This window comes from Erinaceus europaeus, chromosome 7, assembly GCF_950295315.1.
Source record: "Erinaceus europaeus chromosome 7, mEriEur2.1, whole genome shotgun sequence".
In the NCBI taxonomy this organism is placed as follows: domain Eukaryota; kingdom Metazoa; phylum Chordata; class Mammalia; order Eulipotyphla; family Erinaceidae; genus Erinaceus; species Erinaceus europaeus.
In genome coordinates, this window is record NC_080168.1 from 11,025,609 (window position 1) to 11,041,817 (window position 16,209).

General features: G+C 47.8%; 1 protein-coding gene across 1 annotated transcript in view; it reads right to left on the bottom strand.

The window, feature by feature from the left end:
- The window catches only part of PID1 (phosphotyrosine interaction domain containing 1), a 223,990-nt gene extending 208,999 nt beyond the window's left edge, over positions 1–14,991 (bottom strand). The window contains exon 1 of the mRNA XM_060193731.1: positions 14,568–14,991. Coding sequence (XP_060049714.1) covers positions 14,568–14,597 — 30 coding nt within the window. The 5' untranslated portion in view covers positions 14,598–14,991. The remainder of the gene's footprint in view (positions 1–14,567) is intronic.
- Positions 14,992–16,209: the final 1,218 nt, after the last annotated feature.

Sequence of the window (16,209 nt, forward strand, 5' to 3'; positions counted from 1 at the left end):
TACATCAAATTGAAAAGCTTCTGCACATCCAAAGAAACTATTAAACAAATAGAGAGACCCCTCACAGAATGGGAGAAGATCTTCACATGCCAGACATCAGACAAGAAACTAATCACCAAAATATATAAAGAGCTCAGCAAACTTAGCACCAAAAAAGCAAATGACCCCATCCAAAAATGGGCAGAGGATATGAACAAAACATTCACCTCAGAGGAGATCCAAAAGGCTAACAAACATATGAAAAACTGCTCTAGGTCACTGATTGTCAGAGAAATGCAAATTAAGACAACACTAAGATACCACCTCACTCCTGTAAGAATGGCATACATCAAAAAGGACAGCAGCAACAAATGCTGGAGAGGATGTGGGGACAGAGGAACCCTTTTACATTGCTGGTGGGAATGTAAATTGGTACAGCCTCTGTGGAGAGCAGTCTGGAAAACTCTCAGAAGGCTAGACATGGACCTTCCATATGATCCAGTAATTCCTCTCCTGGGCTTATACCCCAAGGACTCCATAATACCCAACCAAAAAGAGGTGTGTACTCCTATGTTCATAGCAGCACAATTCATAATAGCTAAAACCTGGAAGCAACCCAGGTGCCCAACAACAGATGAGTGGCTGAGAAAGTTGTGGTATATATACACAATGGAATACTATGCAGCTATCAAAAACAATGAACCCACCTTCTCTGACCCATCTTGGACAGAGCTAGAAGGAATTATGTTAAGTGAACTAAGTCAGAAAGATAAAGATGAGTATGGGATGATCCCACTCATCAACAGAAGTTGATTAAGAAGATCTGAAAGGGAAACTAAAAGCAGGACCTGATCAAATTGTAAGTAGGGCACCAAAGTAAAAACCCTGTGGTGAGGGGTAGACATGCAGCTTCCTGGGCCAGTGGGGGGTGGGAGTGGGCGGGAGGGATGGGTCACAGTCTTTTGGTGGTGGGAATGGTGTTTATGTACACTCCTAGCAAAATATAGACATATAAATCAGTAGTTAATTAATATGAGAGGGGGGAAATCAATTGTATGTCTCAAAGTTTCTCAAAACACAAACTGAATCCTTTTAATATATAGGTTGTGTATTTAATATGCGGACTCTCTCAAAAGCCTAGACCAAGTAGATTAGAAGCATCCAATAGCACAGCTATATACAAGATACTGGATACTGTACAGCAAACCATGACAAAAGGACTTTTCAAAGTTAACCCAATTAACAAATAATGTGATGATAACATTAACTATTGATTGTCTTTTTGAACCCTGAGACAGCAGGAACCTCACATCTCCACTATAGAGCCCCTACTTCCCCCAGTCCTGGAACCCTTGGATAGGGCCCACTTTCCCGTATGTATCTCCCAATACAAACCAAATAATATTGCATCCGCCGATCACAACCTAACCAACGCAACTATTGCCACCTCAACATGCTTCACCTCAGACTGTGTCCAGAGACTTCACGTGTGGAATTACAACCCTTCAGCTTTATTACTCGGGTGAGACCTTTCCTTTTATAGTACACTCTAATTTCATCTCAGGTAGTTCACTTTCTAACAAAGTCCCATAACCTAGATATACACCAGTTTCTGTGAGAGAGAGCTTATGTGCACACGTATCCATAAACTACTGCAAAATATATACCTGAAAGCAGTAGTACACTAGAGTTTGCAATGAGTACCTCCCTAACACTTCCTCTCCACTATTCCAAGCTTGGGATCCATGATTGCTCAACAAATTGTTTGGCTTCATGTGTTAACTCTCTTTTCAATCACCAGGTTCCAGATGCCACCAGGATGCTGGCTAGGCTTCCCTGGATTGAAGACCCCACCAATGTGTCCTGGAGCTCAGCTTCCCCAGAGACCCACCTTACTAGGGAAAGAGAGAGGCAGACTGGGGGTATGGACCGACCAGTCAACGCCCATGTTCAGCGGGGAAGCAATTACAGAAGCCAGACCTTCTACCTTCTGCAACCCTCAACGACCCTGGGTCCATGCTCCCAGAGGGATAGAGAGTAGGAAAGCTATCATGGGAGGGGGTGGGTTATGGAGATTGGGTGGTGGGAATTGTGTGGAGTTGTACCCCTCCTACCTTATGTTTTTGTTCACTAATCCTTTCTTAAATAAAAAATTAAAAAAAAAAAACTGGGAACTGGAACCTGGGTCCTTGAGCACAATAATGTTTATGCTCAACCAGGGATGACAACATCCAACCCCCTTCCAGCCCAATTTCATTCACTCATTTTTTTATTCACTGACTCAAAAAGTTATTTATTTTGCCTACATGATTTCACCCTCTCCAGGTCATTTCTTTCACTAAGATAGACAGACAGATAGACAGAGGGGATGATGAGACATGACAGCAAGAGACCTTCCCCAGGTACCACGACACTCCCACATGGGATCAGGGCTCAGATGAGGGCCAGTCACAAAGTAAGACACATATGCTACCAGCTACACTACCTCTCCAGCTCTAGTGGCCCAGTTTGTTATTTTTTATTTATTTATTTACTTATTCCCTTTTGTTGCCTTTGTTGTTTTATTGTAGTTATTATTATTGTTATCGATGTCATTGTTATTGGTTAGGACAGAGAGAAATGGAGAGAGGAGGGGAAGACAGAGAGGGGGAGAGAAAGACAGACATCTGCAGACCTGCTTCACCGCCTGTGAAGTGACTCCCCTGCAGGTGGGGAGCCAGGGGCTCGAACCAGGATCCTTAGGCCGGTCCTTGCACTTCGTGCCACGTGTGCTTAAACTGCTAAGCTACCTACCACCCGACTCCTCCAGTTTATTATTTTATTTCATTTATTTTAATTTTATTTTATTGGATAGGACAAAGAGAAATTGACAGGGAAGGGGTAGATATAAAGGGCAAGAGACTCTTGCAACACCTGTGAAAAGTCACCCCAGCAGGTGGGGAGCTGGGGCTAAAACCGGGAGCCTTGTGCACTGTAATGTGTGCACTCAACCAGGAGTGCTACCTCCTGCCACCTGCCCCTGCCCCACCCCAGTTTCCCTTCTGCATTTCCAGGTGGAGACAGGACAGGAAGAGATAGAGAGACATCAAAGCACCACTCCACCATCTGTGATGGCGCCCCTGGGATGGCACTGGTCAAAATTAGAGACTCACATATAATGACTCTAGCTACTCTAGCTACTTATCTGTTGAACCATATCCAGGTACCTTGGATGAGTTCCCCAGCACAACATGCACACATAGATGAAAACAGGCACCATTCACACCGCAGCCCAGCACCCCCATCTCCATTCCCAAGGGACATCCTCAGGAGACTTGGTGTGAGAAGCAGTTTCTACCCTCCCAGTTGACCGGTGAGTTACATGCTGATGTCCCCACACTGGAAGACTAAACTCCACCATTCCTCAAGGAAAGGCCTAAGAGCATGGGGAGAGCAGAAGAGAAGGTGCTCTGTGTGGACCACAATTCCACAGGAATCATAGATAGAGCTTGGATTTGAGGGAAGGACTCCAAATAAGAAGGCCTTTTCTCCTGATGCCTGCCCCCTCTCCCTTCCCCATGTGCACACACTGTATTCATTCCCTCCCGAAGAGGAGAATTCAAAGTCAGACAGTCTTTGAAAGCACAAGTGACTTCACAAGAACACACAAGAGAGAGATGATTAGTTCTGCAGTGATCTGACCCCTTATGCTCATTGCGTTCTAGAAACTTCTGTGGCATCACGCTTTTGGACGAAAAGCTGGTCCAAGTTAGCAACTATTACGGCTTCTCCTGACATTTATTTTAATTTAGTTTCTGTCTGACAAGTGAATTCCAGAATAGGAATAGGTTCTGCATGAAAATCATTTATACAGTTGCCAAGCTCAGCAAGAAAACACAACAAAGTAACCAACCAGATACAGACAATGAACTAGATGAGCCCACAAACTCTGAGGCTGGGTCCTGGAAGCTGATGTGGACTCTGATGCCAACTCTTACTGTCCTGGTTGGGAGAAGACATCTCTTAGAGACCTGATAAACCAGAGACAGATTATTTAGATAAAACCTTCACCCTCCACTGCCCTATCTATCTCAAAAATGTCTCTGACACAAATCTTCAAGAATCGACCTTTCAAATGCCAACGCTTCATTTTGGTGACACAACATAAATGTCTCTTGAAGCCCATTGGTGTAGTTTCTTGAAACCCTTCTTTTACTAGTTTGACATATGTCACACTCGTGTGTGTCCCTTTTCCCCCGAGTTGTGGACCAGAAATAGATGCAGTGAGAAGCCACCATCTTATTGTTCTCTAATGCTTCTCTCCACCATTTTCAAATCCACTGTAAACAAATTCACAGGTGTTCTAGAAAGTGCCTGCAATGAAAGTCAGACATCCCAGTGCAGAAGAAAACACTCAAAAAGAACTGCAATTGTGTCATCCTCTCCCAGGACAGCAATAACAAATGATCTCAGACCCTGGTGACTTCAAAGAGCAGAAAGTGACTCACCAAGCTGGCAGCTAGAAGTGTAAAATCCAGATGCTGGTGGGGCCATGATCCCTCCAGATGTTCTGGGAAGAGTTCTCCCAGGAGCCTTAGCATTTCTGGTTGCTAAAAGCCCTTGGGGGTACCTGGACTTGGGATAACTAGACTTCATTCTCTATGATCCTTCTTTGTTGTACCTCCTGAATCAACAGAACTTCATCTAAGGACATGTGCCACAGAATGTGGGGCTCACCCGGACCCAGTGTGACCTCATCATAACTCCATTATATGTGCACAGACTCTAACCCAATGAAACAACATTTGTATTTACCAGGTTAGGACTTTGGGGGGGGGGGGGGCGAGTTGGGAGACACAATTCAATGTGGAACACTAACTAAAACATGGAGACCAGGGCTTGAATCTGGGTCCCCTAGTGGCCATGATGGTTGAGTAAGAAGATCTGAAAGGGAAACTAAAAGCAGGACCTGACCAAATTGTAAGTAGGGCACCAAAGTAAAAACCTTGTGGTGAGGGGTAGACATGCAGCTTCCTGGGACAGTGGGGGGTGGGAGTGGGTGGGAGGGATGGGTCACAGTCTTTTGGTGGTGGGAATGGTGTTTATGTACACTCCTAGTAAAATGTAGTCATATAAATCACTAGTTAATTAATATGAGAGGGGGAAAATTAATTGTATGTCTCAAAGTTTTTCAAAACACAAACTGAATCTTTTTAATATATAGGATGTGTAATTGATATGCAGACTCTCTCAAAAGCCTAGACCAGGTAGATCAGAAGCAACCAATAGCATAGCTATATACAAGATACTGGGTACTGTACAGCAAACCCTAACAAAAGGACTTTTCAAAGTTAACCCAACTACCAATTAATGTGATAACATTAACTATCGATTGTCTTTTTGAACCCTAAGACAGCAGGAACCTCACATCTCCACTATAGAGCCTCTACTTCCCCCAGTCCTGGAACCCTTGGATAGGGCCCACTTTCCCGTATGCCTCTCCCAATCCATATCAAATAATATTGCATCTGCCGATCACAACCTAACCAAAGCAACGATTGCCACCTCAACATGCTTCACTTCAGACTGTGTCCAGAGACTTCACGTGTGGAATGACAACCCTTCAGCTTCATTACTCGGGTGAGACCTTTCCTTTCATAGTATACTCTAATTCCATCTCAGGTGGTTCACTTTCTAACAAAGTCCCAAATCCTAGATATACACCAGTTTCTGTGAGAGAGGGCATATGTTCACACGTATCCATAAACTACTGCAAAATATATACCTGAAAGCAGAAGTACACTAGAGTTTGCAGTGAGTACCTCCCTAACACTTCCTCTCCACTATTCCAAGCTTTGGGTCCATGATTGCTCAACAATTTGTTTGGCTTCATATGTTAACTCTCTTTTCAGTCACCAGGTTCCAGATGTCATCAGGATGCTGGCCAGGCTTCCCTGGACTGAAGACCCCACCAGTGTGTCCTGGAGCTCCGCTTCCCCAGAGACCCACCCTACTAGGGAAAGAGAGAGGCAGACTGGGAGTATGGACCGACCAGTCAACGCCCACGTTCAGCGGGGAAGCAATTACAGAAGCCAGACCTTCTACCTTCTGCACCCCACAATGACCCTGGGTCCATGCTCCCAGAGGGCTAGAGAATGGGAAAGCTATCAGGGGAGGGGGTGGGATATGGAGATTGGGTGGTGGGAATTGTGTGGAATTGTACCCCTCCTACCCTATGGTTTTGTTAATTAATCCTTTCTTAAATAAAAAAGAAAAAAAAAAAAAAGAACATCAAAGTCAGGAGAAGGAGGTGGTATTTTCCTCACTGCTGAAACCTCCCTGTCAAAGCTCTCAGTCACAGCAAATGAGAGGGAAGGGGGCATGCCCTGGACATCAGGCTTGAGAAATATGAGGGAGCAGGGAAGCTGACAGTGGCTCCCCTGGTTGAGCACAGGCCTTAGAGTGTACAAGGACCCAGGTTCAAGTCTCCTGTCCCCACCTACAGGGGGAAGCTTCCTAAACAATGAAGCAGTACTGCAGGTGTCTCTTTCTCTCCCCTTCCCTATCTCTTCCTTTCTCTTGATTTCTTTCTGTCTCTACCCAATCAATAATAAGTTAGTAAATTATATATTTTAAAAAGAAGCAGGATCCCAGTGGCCTCAGCACCAGGTTTCAGAAGCTCTGAACAAACAGGTCAGATGCAAGGCAAGTCTGTGTGTCTCTCCGGCGCCATTCCTTTCCAGCTCTCTGGAGTGTGGACTTGGGGGAGACCCTTGATTCTCTCAATCTCAGCTTAGCAGGCAAATTGGGGTCACTACTTTTTTAAAAGTTAGCATGAAATGATGGTAACAGATTCCGACTTTAAACAAGCATCTCAGCTATTTCTTCTCACCCTGCTTGCACAAAGCCTCCGTTTAGACTGGTGGCCCAAGGCTCTGGGTGAAGCACACTGCCCTCATTGAGGGTCCATGGACTGGCTTTATTTGCTGACCGCTAAGACGTCCCTGGGTGGCAGCCGGTGGGGAGTCAGGCTTCCATTGCTCCTCAGAAAGGAGCCTGAGCTCCATCAGCCATGGGGTTCTCCAAGGCCTCTCTCCAAGGTCTCCCAGGCCTGGTAGGAGGGACTCAGAGGAGGGGAGTGCTAATAATCCTGGACAGCAAACAGAAAGCCCCAGTTAGTTGCCTAATACTCCAGGGCAGTACAGTCAACATTGACAGGCGCCAGCCTGCCAGTCATTAGGCAATAGGTAATGGGGATGGGGGTGGGGGGGGCAAAGAGCCTTTTTCAAGGCCACCTGCTGACAAACTCCAAGAAAGACCCAACTGTGTAGATAGTCCTTTGCTTCTGGGACTAACTCTGGCCTCCAATTCATGATAGTTCCAAGACCTCATGCTTTCTGCTTATTCCACCAGGAGGGAAGAAAATCAGTAGCCAAAATCTAGAAATAATGAAGAAGAGATTCCTCAAGCAGAAAAGCCACTGGTCATTTCTCAGCCACAGTTTTAACCCCTCCATCTCCTCCCCCCCGATAGCCTCCCTTCATATTTGATCTGATGTCTAGAGAGACACAGGCTATTCAGGATCAAGCCCTCCCCCTCCACCAGTCTCTGCCTTTCTGGAGAAATGTCTGTGAGATCAGTCTTCCAGAAACTATCTTTCAGGTCCCAGCTCTGTTCGGGGGAGGAGCTGTAGAGGTGAGCTGGCCCAGTCCCCAGCTCTCAAGGCCTCTCCTTGGAACAAACACCACAAGTTCCAGCAGAAAGCAATGCTTCAAGGACATTTGGGCATTTCAGCTCAGGTTCAACACAGCTCTGGACTCTGACCAGAAATAGGGGCCATCCCAACAGGACAGCCCTGGGTCACCACAGAGCACTCCATCCATCAGATGACTTCAACAAAGAACAGAGAAGCAGGATCTAGGACCCAGGGATCCCACCACTGTCCTCCTGCCAGGACAGTTCCAGGGCCGAGCGGTGGTGCACCTGACAGACAGCACGCATTAATTATCAGGCACAAGGACCCAGGTTCAAGCCCCTGGCCCCCACCTGCATGGAGGAAGCCTCAAGAGCAGTGAAACAGGTCTGCAGGTGTCTTTCTTTCTCTCTCCCTCGCCCCCTCTCAATTTCTCTCTACCTTATAAAAGAAAAAAGGAAGGGGAAAAAAAGGGAAAAGAAGACCATTGGGAGTGCAGAAATCATCACCAGGCACAGAGCCCCAGTTTTAACCTTGGCGGCAATAAAAAAAATTAAAAAGAAAAAAGTATTATTTCATGTACTTGTGTGTGACACTCACCATATCTGCCACCAAAGTTTCTGTGCCATCACACCAAATGGAGCCCTGCACCTGTTACCCCACCCACCCTGCCCCACATCCCTCTAATAAGTACCAGACTTCACAGCATCCTTGTTTTTGTTTATCGGATTGTTTTTTTAGCAGATCATTTGTTGTGGTTTTCTGCATTTCACATACAAGTGTAGCATTGTTTTTCATCCCTTTACTTACCTATACTTCGCATAATCACCTTCAGTTTCACCCATTTGGTCCCAAATATAATAATAGCACCTTTTTTCTCTTTTTTTTTTTCCTTCTTAGTTTGTTGCAGGTGGGGAGCAAGAGTTCACACGTGGGTCCTTGTGCATGGTATTATGTGTGGTTAACCGGGGCACCACCACCCAGCCCCCAAAGGCATCTTTTTAATGATAGTAAATATATACCCCAAAACGTCTTTTCCCTTTTTTTCCTCTTTTTTTTTTTTTTCCACCACTGGTATTACACTACTCCAAACTGATTGGCTTTTCAGAGAGAGACAGAGACAGCACTTTAGTCTCCTCCAGAGGAGTGGCAGAGGCAAAACTCAAACCTAGTTGGTTGTGTATCGAAACAGATGCGCAGTCCAAGTGGACTGACCTGCTGGGCCCTACAGTGTCTTTACCCAGTAATATGCGGGTGTTGATTTAAGTCAGTGCCTTATTTTGACTACCATGTACAGCTATGAGCATAGGCTACATGTAGACACCTGCCGAATTAGTGTTTTCAAGACTTTCTGGTGTAAGTAACCAAATGATTTAAATTGTTTCTGGTCTTCAGTTTATTTACTTCTATAATAATAATAATAATAACCTAAGCAAAAGGTCCTCTTCACCTACAAAATATGAAGGTAAAGGAGCTTAGTAACATGAATAAATTCCTTCACACAGTGTCCCCCTACATGTTCCATTTCCTCCTTCAGTGAGTGCCTTGCTACTCACTGGGTCTAGCTGGAAATACATTCTACTTGCCAATGGTGTCCTGGTCTGATGGGCCAGGTTTAATGGTCCCCAGCCTGTTTAGAGGGTTCTCCCATCTCACTTCTCAGGGTGAGGGGAAGCAGGAGGGATACAATAGCAGAGAAGCCAGTACAGTCCAGTTCATATCCCATACCAAGGCAGATTATACCAGATTTTGCCAGGGCAGAGAATGGGGGGGAGAAGCCCAGGGCAGATGTCCTCTGACTCCTAAATACTTTTCAGTTAAAATATCAACCAGTGGGAGTCGGGCTGTAGCGCAGCGGGTTAAGCGCAGGTGGCGCAAAGCACAAGGACCGGCATAAGGATCCCGGTTCGAACCCTGGCTCCCCACCTGCAGGGGAGTCGCTTCACAGGCGGTGAAGCAGGTCTGCAGGTGTCTATCTCTCTCTCCTCCTCTCTCTCTTCCCCTCCTCTCTCCATTTCTCTCTGTCCTATCCAACAACGACAACAACAATAATAACTACAACAATAAAACAACAAGGGCAACAAAAGGGAATAAATAAATAAAATAAGTATTAAAAAAATTTTTTTAGTGTATTTATTTAAAATATATATATATATATATATATATATATATATCAACCAGTACATATACACAATGGGATACTACTCAGCTGACGAGATCTGTTTTGCTACATTTTGGATAGGACTTGAAGGAATCATGCTAAGTGAGAGAAGTCAGGAGGATAAGGAGGAATACTGGACTGATGACCTCACTCACAGGTGGGACTTAAGAAACAAAGGCTGAGGGTGGGGGAGTGGGGGGTGTGCTGTGGTGCACCACCGGGTTACACGAACAAAGTATAAAGGGTAAGGACCTGCACAAGGGTCCTGGTTCGAGCCTCTGGCTCCCCAACTACAGGAGGGTCGCTTTGCAAGTGGTGAAGCAGGTCTGCAGGCATCTATCTCTGCCCCCTCTGTCTTCCTCTCCCTCTTCAAATAATTTCTCTCTGTCCTATCCAACAGCAACAACAATAACAACAATGGGGGGAAATGGCATCCAGGAGCAGTGGATTAGCAGTGCCAAAGGATGGGAGGACACAAGTAAAGCTTAGACTGTTTGTGGTCTCTTATAGTAGATCCCAAGATTCTCAAGGTGGGCAGAGGAATGGGTCAAAAGTACAGGGGGGACCCAAGGCAGGATACTGGAGGAAGACTTCAGTCAGTGGTGAGTCTGGTGGGCAGATAACTATCGCAGGGAAATAATAAACTATATTTGGTTACTATTGTCTTTTCACTTTCTTCCTTTTTTTTTTAACCACTGGTACTTCACTAATGATCATCGTGTAAATCATTACCTTTCCCCAATACAGTGATTCACAGAAAAAAAAATAATAAATCAAGCAGACACTAACAAGATGTTTGCCAAGAAATCAAATAAAGGCTTCTCCAGGCTTTGCAGTTCTACCCTCTTCTTCGCAAGCGGTGAAGCAGGTCTGCAGGTGTCTATCTTTCTCTCCCCCTCTCTGTCTTCCCCTCCTCTCTCCATTTCTCTCTGTCCTATCCAACAACAAACAACATCAACAATGGTAGTAATAATAACCACAATGAGGCTACAACAACAAGGGCAACAAAAGGGGGAAAAAATGGCCTCCAGGAGCAGTGGATTCATGGTGCAGGCATCGAAAAAAAAAAAAAAGCACACATCATCATATATGAGGGTCCAGGTTCAAGCCCCCAGGCCCCACCTGTAATGGGAAAGCTACACGAGAGGTGGAGCACTGCTGGAGGTGCCTCTCTCTATCTATCTATCTATCTATCTATCTATCTATCTATCTATTTATCTATCTATCTATCTCTATTAAAGAAAAAAGTAATAACAATAGCTACCAGCAGTGGGGGAGTCATCATGCAGGCACTCACTAAAGTCCAGCAATAACCCAGTTAGTGAAAAACAGCACAGGAGTCCGAGAGCTAGCTCAGCAGGTAAAGCACAAGCCCTGTTCCATGAGTCCCACCTGGTTTCCAGTACTGTGGTCTCTGTCTCTCTGACTCTGTCTCTTTAAATGTCAGAGCCAACCCAGAATCCATGAAGTAGCACACGCAAAAGATGCCTAGCTCTGCAGAAACACACACACTAACAGAAGACGACATTTGACCTTCTCTTTTTTTCTCCTATTGAAAAGTCTCCTCTACTGCTCAAGGAAAAAGCTTGTTTCAAATCTGCTTTGTCAGAAAGAAAAACTCTTTGACATTCTCCAAGAACTGAGGAGAAGGTGAAAGAGGGAGAGAAAATTCAGTCATCCCCTTAGACATCGGGGCGGTCATTTCAATCCTCACGTCCCCCTTTTGATCCTTCCCAGTTTCTTGTAGAAGGATCTCCCAGTGGCGAGGGACACAGCAGAAGTTTTAACATTCAAGGCAGCGGGTGGAACTTGCTGTGGTGAGTGTGACTGAATGAACAATCACCCAGCCAGGCTGGGCTCAGCTCTGCTCAGCTGAGGCGAACAGGTCTGGATCTGGGTCAGACAGAGAGAGCTCTGAGCAGAAAACATCAGCCGCATTTCTGTTTGGCAAGGAGGAGGGAAATAACCCTGGCTCTTCCCACCTGATTAAAGATGCTCTCTCCTGAGTAAGCCCAGTTCTTACAGAGACTCAAACGAACTAGCTGACAAGTGGCTGGACTCAGCCAAGCTCTTTGGGGGTCAGGGACCCTCTGAATGAACCTCCTCCAGTAGGAACAAATGAACTCAGTGAAGCCCCACACCATTCTTCTCTTCGCACGTGCCTCTATTGTGTCTGGGTATTTGTATAAGAAATGGACTTACTGGTCTTATTAGGGGGCCCTGGGAATACTCCTTTTAAGTACTCTTCCCTCCAACTCATTCAAATCAGAGGTCTACATTAAAAATTAGCAGGGAAATAATAATAAAGAGATTGTAGAAGCTTCAAAGGACTTGTCTAAGAAAGGTGGAAGACACTTCCGCCCTGTTAAAAGATATCTCCCCCTCCCCCAACACAGTTTTCCCAGCTTTCTCCATGGACACAGAACCTGGGCCCAGTCGGAGCACACACCTTTGTCAAGGAACCAGAAACTCATGTTTCCATGTATGGTGGTGCCTGGTGGGTAAATAAAAAAGGGGGGGGGGCAAATAGATCCCAGACAGTGAACAGAGAAGGTGACAAGATAACCGAGAGGAATGTAAATAAAATATTATTACAGGAGGCTCACTCACCACCTCGCCCTCAGTAAAGCCCTCCCTCAGAGCCAGAAAGTGGAAGCATACAAGCTGTGTGTTTGCTCTTGGAGAAAGAGCTGTGACTAGAGAGAAGGGTTTTCTTCTCCACTTGGCCCAGGCTGAAGGCTTAACTTTTTACTAGAGGATCAGGTCTGTTTCCCAACTTCCACGTAAGGCAAATAAGTTCCCAGTTGAGCTGTACCTGAATAAGTACTGTCCGGCTGAGGTCAGGTCTTAGGCAGTGATAACTCATGTTTACCTGAGTTTGCAAATGCCAAACACCCCACCTCTCCCCCCAGGCTCTTTCACCATGCCAAATCAACATGAAACAGAAGCATTACGAACGCGCCACTGCCACCCAGGCTCATGCCAAGTGCACACATGTCCAGTTCACGGAAGGACCAGTACAGTTCCAGCAAAGCCTGATCGATCACCCTGTAGAAATCAAGCCAGTAGTCCCCCCAGCCAAGGATCAAGTGCTCTGGAGCAGCTGGAAGGCCTGAGTGGGACAAACCAGCAGAAAGAACTTCAGGGGACTTGAAAAAAAAAAAAGTACAAACACCAAAGAGTTACCAGTTACCTGTAGGAAAAGCCAACTCTGAGAAACTCAAGTCCCTGGAAGAACTTCCAAGAGGGGCTGCTCTCCCTCCTTGTGTGGAGGGAATCCCTCTGTCCACCAGAATCCATGCTCTAAATAAAGGAGGAACAGAAACCCAGGACACCTAATTGGTGCCACTATCTATATGCGCTCCCATGACCTCTGGCCAGATGCTGACATTCTCTAATTAGGACAAGCAGAGTGAGGAGGTGATTCAGCAACCTCCCACCTCTTTCCTAGACCAACAGTCCTTGTTTGTTTGTTTGTTTGTTTAGTCTGTTTACATCCCGGAGAGATTTATCTTGGTTCCACAGGCTCTTGGATTTGAAAACCCACTCACTGTCCAAGAATCGCAGGCTGAGGGAAACTTGGAAAAGGGGTTCTGAGGCATCTGTATGAACTAACCGCAATGCCCTCCCTGTGCAGGTGGTTGAGCCTCAGTTTGAGAATTCACAGGCAAAGGTTAGCCTCTGCCCGCAGCGCGTTCCCCCCCCCCCCCCCCAGCATCCAACAGTCTGTATTGGCCTTGGCTTTTCATTCCAGCAACCTCCCAAGCCAGTCCAGGCTGCCTGGCCTCCAAGGTCCTCAGTCTTGGAAGAATGTCAGCCTCCAAGGGGTGCTGCATCAATCCCAAGGAAAACACTTGCTCAAAGTTGACTAGGAGACAATGTGACTCGGAGCTTGCCAGAAGTTTAAGTGCAGGATTCCCTGGATTGTATCTGGCAAAAGTGTCTGCCTTCCCTCTAGAGAGTACTTCTGAACAGAAAAACAGGCATCAAACCCTACACTGAGCTTGGCCCTGGTGACCCCAAATGTCAGTGAATGGGCAGCTTTCTGAACCCCCCCATTCTCATTCCACGTAATCCCCTTGGCCTTTCAGTGAACGTAGTAAACAGCGGTGAGAAACTTTTGGTGGGATGGCCCAAGAAATAATTCCTTCAGGATAAAGTTGTCTTCTGATTTTTCCACTTGTGTGTGTGTGTGGGGGGGGGGCGAGGAGAAGAAGACGGAAAACACCAAGCAAACAGGAATAAACAACAAATAAATAAATAAACAAATAAATAGGAGAAGTAGCATACCGCGCCATCAAACCAAGCCAAACTCGATATGTGCAAATTAGATTGGCAAACGGAGGATGCTTTCACAAATCATTTTGTTCTGTCTTTGCCGGGAGATAAAAAGGAAAGAGGGGGGAAAAGAATCTGTATTAAAAAAAAAAAAAAAGACTTTACCTCAGACCAATAAACCCTGGTGTGATCTGAAATCGCTGCTCAGATAACCCCCACGGCAGGCAGGCGCACACACACACACACACACACACACACACACACATATGTCAAAAGTTGTAACGCCAGAGCACTGCTTGGGGGTGGGTGTCAACAACCCTTCTCCCCCTGTGCCGGGCACCAGGGTGAACCCACGGCTTCTTGCTCCCATGGGTGCTCTGGCCACGGATCGCTTTGGGGGCAAAGCCCTAAAAATGAACAGAGCGCCCCCTCGGCCCCGCACCTCCTCCTCCAGGCTGGCCCCCCGGTGCCCCTTACCTGCAGGCGCTCGGTGGTCGGCTGCCACATCTTCCAGGCGGGCTTGGTGCGGGCAGCGAGGGTCGGGGTCCCGCTTCACCTCAAGGGCGGCGTGCGCTGGGGGGGCAGGGGCGGCGGGGGGCCGCGTCCTGGAGCCGCCGCCCGCCGGAGAGGGGGGCGCGGGGGGCTGCGGGCCGGGGAGGCGGCGCGGCGCTCGGCTGCCGGCAAGTTGTGGGCTCGCCCGGCCCCGCGGTGCCGGCGCAGCTGGAGGCGAGGGGACTGCGCAGCTCCGCCCGCCCGGCCGCCCCGCGCTGGAGCCGCTCCCGCCTCCTCCTCTTCCACCTCCTCCGCCACCTCCTCCTCCTCCTCCTCTTCCTCCTCCTCCTGCCGCCGCCACCACTGCGCCCGCCCGGACTGCGTGCTCTGAGCATGCCCGGGGCCCGCGCCCGCCCCAGCCTGCACCCCGGGCCCGAGGGGGAGGGGGAGGAGGGGGTCCCCAGTCCCAGAGGGGTGGTGGGGAGGCAGGGCTTGCAGAAAGCAATCTCCTTAACACCCCCGCCCACTTCTTCCCCGGAGGGGGGGCTTTCTGCTGGGGCCTCCGGATCGCCGGACTTTTCATTCATTCTACCACCACCTCGGGTTAGTTGAGCACCTACCTGCTATGCTCTGGTCCCTGGGCAGGAGGGCGCACTTGTACTCAGCACAAGATCCCCCACACCCCTGCCCCCCATTCTCATCTGTTCTTTCATTCATTCTTACCTCTGAAGTGAACCTGGCACCGGCTATACCCCCAACCCCCAGGTCGGGGGCCTGAGGACACAGCTGGCAGAATAGGAGGGTGAAGGGGTCAGCTGGGGGGCAGTAAAGGGAGAGGACTTTGGGGGAGGCACGGGGGAGGGAGAAATGCCTTGCAGCCGGCACTGTTGGATGATAGACCTGGAACTTACATAACAGTGTTAGGACCCGTGTTACCTGGATCTAAAGGACACAGGAGGATGTGTCCCCTCTCCTGAACCACCACTTCTCCTTGGAGAAGACTGATTGAGAAAGAGAAAAGGTGAACCCATGCTAACCCAGGCGGTGAGAAATGATAGGTATAAAATGAAACCGGGCTGGTGTTGGGCAGAAAGGGAGAAGTGATCTTAGACAGAGCCCTGGGAGTGCAGAGATGGGTACAGAGAATGTCCTGAGTTGTGCAGAAGATGGGGCACTTACACCCTGCAGGAGGGCAATGCTGGATGGCCACCCTCCTGCACCCTGGGGTCTGCTGGATGCTGCAGGAGGCTTAAGGAACCGGATATAACCAGGACTCCCAGACCTGGGGGTCCCTGCTGGCCACTGTGAGATAACTGAGACACCCCAGTGCTACCCATCTGCTCTTGACAACTGTGTGAGATACATGTGGCAACACATAGATGAGTCACATCCAGTGGCAGAGAGGGTACATTCAGGTGGCCTGGACACCCACCTGACAGCTTCTGTCTTGACCATGGAAATCATGAGGTGGGGTTGGGGTCAGCAGAATGGGGGTGGGGGGATGCTAACCTGAGTCTAGAAGCCTGGGGAATAATATGGGAGCAGAACTTGGTGGAAAAGAAATATCCAGGGACAAAAGGATAGAGAAAGAGGGGAGGAGAACTGGGTGTGTGGGGGGAGAGGACTC